The sequence below is a fragment of the Ostrea edulis genome, chromosome 7, assembly GCF_947568905.1.
Source record: "Ostrea edulis chromosome 7, xbOstEdul1.1, whole genome shotgun sequence".
NCBI lineage: Eukaryota > Metazoa > Mollusca > Bivalvia > Ostreida > Ostreidae > Ostrea > Ostrea edulis.
This window is the reverse complement of record NC_079170.1, coordinates 17,683,104-17,689,475: the sequence shown is the minus strand read 5'-3', so window position 1 is coordinate 17,689,475 and position 6,372 is coordinate 17,683,104. Positions and strand designations below refer to the sequence as shown.

Below are 6,372 nucleotides of genomic sequence, written 5' to 3'. Positions count from 1 at the left end.
GTTTAGGCCAACCTGGGGGTGAGGATTTGAGCAAGATTTTACTTCAGTATTGTCATCTAAGCTAAAATTTGTGAAACTTTAATCCTGCAGATTTCTGCCTCAATTGTTTTGTCGGTTTGCCTTAAAGAATTGGACCAGGAATGACAACTCTTGTGTAGATGTATCAATCCATTGAGGTGTGTTGTGAAATAATTACGGCAGTGAGCACTTCTATATCTCCTTCACATGAATCTTGTACACATGGGACAGACCAACAAAAGCGCAGCATTATCAAGCTTTATTGGACTTAATTTACATCAATGTTTTGTCTGTAATAAATTTTCATTGTTTCTTCATCTTAGTTATTTCCTTGATAAAGGCACTGTGACATACAAGTGACTTCTCAACTCAACATTTAAAAAAAAAACACACCCAGCTATATAAATTGCAATTAAAACATAGTTTTATTACAAAATATACATACATATTAGGATTAAATATCTAGTTCTTTTATACCATGGAGATCTACAATCAATGGAAGTGTGGTCTAATGACACGAAATATTCCATGCTAATCATTTTCATGTAAACCCCGTAATACAAACATTCTAAGTATTTATTCCTTTAAATACTCCATCGAAGTAACACAACATTCAATGTCTTTCTTGGTATCAACGCAAGGCATTTTTATGTATCTACAATCTTGAACCGAGTCAGAAAAAAAATCTTAACACATACTGCACAACTATGGTTCTGTACATTTTCTGGACTTTTTTTCTTCATATTTTGAATGTTTATACAAGACACAATAAAAATAAATTAAACTATTGTAATTATCCATTACGGATCACAAAAATAAGACACCTAAAGAGACGAGGAATAAGGCATGGGGTTTCCGAATAATTGCAATGTAACAGTAAGGAGTATCTTACAATGCACTGCAGTACTTAACATAAAGATACCACCTTTATAGAAAATTTCAAAGACTTAAGGTATTTTAATACTTTGTTTTATTATTAAAAAGTTTAAAAACGCATGTTTAGCTATTTCTCAAGTGCATTAAGTTTCTTAAACTTCTTTTAATGAACTTCAAGTTCATTAAGTTTCTTAAAGAGACTGGTGCACATTTTTTGAAAAAAAAAAATTTTTTTTTTTAATGTTAAACATTAAAAATATAACTCCTTATATTGAAAGTTGACACTCAAATTTTGGACCTTCTTTATGCAAGGGTAAGAGCAATATCTTGGCATTAATTCTGTGTTGCATAAACAAGACTCAAATCTTGTTAATGTTTACAAACAAACTAGTAAAATATTAATGTTGTAATTTAAAGTATTCTCATTTTGCAGACACAGATTTTAACTTTGAAATGGCACATTTTACCTAAAGAATACTTGAAATGTGATCGATAACCTTACCTTTTCAATACTTGTAAACATTAACATGTACCTAAATCTATGTTTACACAACAAATAATTAACTTGCTATAATCAGTTTCTGTCATAATGTATAACCTTAAATTTTTTTGGCGGTGAAACCTTCTTTTTTTTTTACTTACAGATTTTCTTCATTTTAAGCGAAAAATAAAATTTGAGGGAAAATCATGAGTCTGTCCCTTTAGTGCTATCATTTAAATGTCATTATTTTAAATAATTCCATGGTGTCGGAAAAGGAAACAACAGTTTTTTTCATACTATGATCCATGTAACATATATGAATAGTTCTCAATACTTATGTACAATAACTATATTAGTGATATTTCAATGATTATTATTGTATTTGCAATATATTGATAGTATTGTCCAGCCCTATTGATAAAATAATTGCATGAATTTCAAACTGGATAATAACAAAAAGATAAATAACAAAATAAATACTACATATACTAGACTACAATTTTTTTCCTTCTTTTCTATTGTTAAAAAGATGCCCATTTGCAAGTACAATCTTGAAACAAAACTACATAAACAGCATATCACATTGGGGGAGGGAGGGGGTGCACAGCTAAATACAGAATGTTATTCCTTGAAAACAAAGCACTACGGAAAAATATACCACATGCTAACACATCAGACTGCTAACAGAAAGACTACAAACGGAAAATTACAACTGATAAAAAAGGACTTCCTCACAATGTAAGGATCAACATTTATATTTGTATTTTGTTTGGGAAGGTGTTGCACAGAAAATAATACAGAAAGCAAAAGTTTATAATATTCAGTTACTGAGCAATTTCTAGTGGGAAGATTTAATGGACCCTGAAAGAAAGCATAATTTATGAGAATTGAAGCACAGATTCCTTGTAGTCATACACAACCAGGGTATGACATTCTTTGCTCATCTCAAATTAACATAAAATGAAACTTGTCTCATTAGATCTCGACAGGCTGGATGTTAGAAATGGTTTTTGGATTGAATCCAGAATGTGGTGAACTTAGGTGCTGATACAGCTGCAATGTTTACACAACATTTCCGATTGCACAACATGTGGATAAAAAACAAGTTTCACTGAAATTCAATATACACTGTGCTGGAAATTTTCAAACATTATATTCCCTGTTATTGTTTTGATAGCTTTGTTAATACATGACTAGTGACATACAGGTATAAATACTTCATGACTGTACAACATGCCGTCAACAAACGTCAAGATTTAGTACACGGTCTGAATTCATCAAATGTCAGCTGAGTGCTAGCATGGTTCTGTGGGTTAAAATTCACACTATATAATACTGCATAATGTCAGGATATACAATAACTGTATTTACAAACAAAACTGTCAAATGTCACCTTATCTGGCAAATAAAACGAGCAATATTCAGATATTCATGGTCTATGGCCAGATATTGGGATATCGTTTCATTGTAAACAAAATACAGTTATGATCACTTATTAAATTACACTGTAAAAGTATCCTGTCAATCATGTGGCCAGTAATAAAGTTTTTCTTATTTGTTTCTGCTTGGAACAATCTACCAAACACATATAAATTTTAACAAATAAAATGATGCTGAACTCTTTTGAACACCACAAATTCTGTACTGCAATAACTCAAAAAAGACATATTCTCTAGTTTCTCACATGCACATCTAAAATTTAAAACAAAGCCTGCAGATTTCTGCCACCATTATTACAGTTTGCATGAAATGCATGTAAGCTTTTGCACAACAATATATCACAACATCCTGAATTGATTACCATTCAATAATCACACGGCTTCTTTCTCCTGAGCTTGTGCTCAATAATCACACGGCTTCTTTCTCCTCTGAGCTTGTGCTCAATAATCACACGCCTTTTTTCTCCTCTGGGCTTGTTTCAGTCCTGTGAAGGGAACGTAGGTTTTGTAAAAATGTTCATAGTCCTCTTCATCATCATTGTATTCAATGTCCTCCTCATAGTCGGGATAAAAGGGTGATGCAGGGGAAGACAACTCCTTTTTTATCTCAATTTCTGACTCTTTACTTTCTCTCAATTTTATGCTGGGCATTCGATTTCGTGAACTCGTTTTCTGCGGTCGCCGATTCAAGGCTTGTTTCAGCTCGGGATAATTCTCAGCTTTCTGAGAATTTCGTTTGCGTTTCCGTGGAGGTGACACACACTCCTCTTTCACTTCTTTCTGTGACCTCGAGGCCTCTACAGCTAGTTCTAATGTGCGCTTGAATTGATCCCTAGCGTACTTCAGCTTTTCTTTCGCTGGCCACTGCTCATAATTTTCATTCAAAATCTTAGGCGCAATTGCAACGTGTTTTGTGATGATTTTATTTGGCTGAACAACTTCTCGAACTTTTTTGGTGGGTTTTTTTTGCTCATAATTTTCATTAAAAATCTTAGGTGCAATTGCAACTTCTCGAACTTTCTTGGTGGGTTTTTTGTCCTCTTTTCCAGAGAGTACCATTGTAAGCTTTCTCCGAGATAATTTCAATGCATTTCTTGAATCCACATTATAAGGTCCTGGAGTGGCGGACATCTTATTCGGATCACACGGCGACAACACTTTAGGACTGGTATCAAACCCGGAACTATTTGTCCGTCGTAACTTCACATTCTCCGGGGTATCTAAAGATTTCAACTTATTCTGCAACAGTTTACCCTTAGGAGAATTCAACATAGCTTTCCCCTTTGGAGATTTCATTAAGTCATTTAACACCTCTTTTCCTTTTGGCGACACTAAAATATCATTTAATGACTTGTCATCAAAGTCAAAATTGAACAAATTCTCTTCAAAGTTTGAAAAGAAATCTTTTTCCCAATCGCCAGAAATACTGACATCTTCCAGTGGTCTTTCGACATCCATTTCTGATACGTCTGCTTTGAGGGGACTAACACTAAGGTCAGGGTTCAACATTGGAAGTTGATTTGGACTCATTGGTTCGACCTTGATCTGGACACGAGAGGGAGAGAAGTAGCCACTGTCAAACGATCCTTCCTGCATGGGATTCATCTTGATGTGATTTAGAACGCTTTATTCACAAAAATCATCAAGTCTAACCTGGAATTACAATTTAAAGACACAATCAATGGCAAAATATAAGTACATTTACATACAAAAACTATTCTGGTATGACTACACATTTATATACAAAAACTATTCTGGTATGACTACATACTTATACAAAAAACTATTATGGTATGACTACAAATTTAAACTATTCTCAGGGCTCGAAATTAACATATGCCTGTCTGTCCGTGGCTGGTTAAAAGTCTGGCGGACTGACTGACATTCGTTTTAGTCAAGTCTGATGGGACTGGTCAGTTTTCTAAAACGTCATTCTGGAAAATATACATGTGAATCTTAAACGTGCATTTGGCATTCCTCTTTAGATATCAGAAAAACCTGATTAGTAAATATGAATTTCACATAAGTATTACAATATTGTCTCCGTCATATTGAGTTAAATTACACACTTCATTTTAATAACATGAACGAAATATGTTTAAGTCTGGAAAACTCTGGTGGACTGGTCAATTTTTCTGCGGACTGGTTGAAATTATACCCCACCAGTCTGACTGGAATGGTGACATAAAAAGTTAGTTTCGAGCCCCGATTCTGGTATGACTACACATTTACATACAAAAACCATTCTGGTATGACTGTAGTTTAATTTCCATGATAAATAAAATCATGATAGTCAAAAAATTTAAAAGACAATAAATCATATTGCTGAATAGAATTTTATAAACTCATAAGTGTGTGTGAAGTCTTCAGATATATACATTCTCAATTAATGATTGAAAAATAAACATTTTCCAATCAATTTCACACTTCAAGCTACGGGGTGACAAATATCATGAGGTACTCCTATTCTTGCACCTGTTCAGATACTAATTATTCTAATCGCAACCACGGAGTCCTGGGGTCACTTTGTTAGAAGTGCTCCAATGTTACACTATGTAATATGACCCCTCTGGATGCCAAAAAACAGCAGAATGTAATGCTTATTTATAAATAAATAGGATACAATGTCATTTATGTTTTACATTATTTATACAATAAACTTATCAACATGTTTCCTTGCAGCAAATTTTTCACAATATATAAAAATATGAATGCCAAATACACCAGGGAAAGTTTTAAATTGAAAATTCATTCACTTAAATTGACTGATTTCCATATCATATTCATATGATTCTCATTTACTTATAACTCTTTAAGACATCCTGGTTGCTATCAGACACTTAAATCTGATCCCCAAAAATTATGTACACACGCCGTGACTTATACATGTGATAGTAGGAATGATATAAATGTGTCTTGGGGTTGGTCATCAACAATTTACATTCGAGTGACAAGATTTAAGCTGAATATTCACCAAACTCAACTTATATTCAAGATATGACAATTTTTACTACCATTTTGTTCAGTATCGTGTGTATTTTAAGATGAACTCACTCCGTGCTGTCAAGAGATCATACACTACATTCAATAATGATGTCTACATTGAAAGATCAACATTTTGGCACATTTCTTTGTTTATAAAAATTTCCTAACTAAACAGAAAACACAGCAAACCATATTATAGATTTTATATAATAAAGTTATCTCATCTTACAAGGGTTATCAGATTCATGATATGATCACCAAACCTTGGATGGACGTCATTTACTTTTGTTTACCAGCTGTTGAAGGCAACGGTGTCAACATTTTTTATGTCCAAGTATCGCTGCAGTATTGGCGATCGGAAAGTAAAATCAAGTACATATTTATAATATACTTACTAGATGAATATTTATCTTTGTTACTCTCGTATTTCCACTCCATCGGCGAATTTAATCATTGACAGATTTCTCAGATCTGATTTCCCTCTTCCAAGTTGGCGCCATGAAGCTCGTTCTGTGAATGGATTTCATTGGCTGAGTAAAATTAACGACCAATCAAATGTGAAGTCTGAGAAGA

General features: G+C 33.3%; 1 protein-coding gene across 1 annotated transcript; it reads right to left on the bottom strand.

The window, feature by feature from the left end:
• Positions 1-262: 262 nt before the first annotated feature.
• LOC125654633 (claspin-like) lies at positions 263-6,372 on the bottom strand. The gene is made up of 2 exons (XM_048884624.2): positions 6,195-6,372; positions 263-4,467 (listed from the first exon to the last, which is right to left on the bottom strand). The coding sequence occupies exon 2, from the start codon at positions 4,417-4,419 to the stop codon at positions 3,256-3,258; it is 1,164 nt and encodes a 387-aa protein (XP_048740581.1). The 5' UTR covers positions 4,420-4,467; positions 6,195-6,372; the 3' UTR covers positions 263-3,255.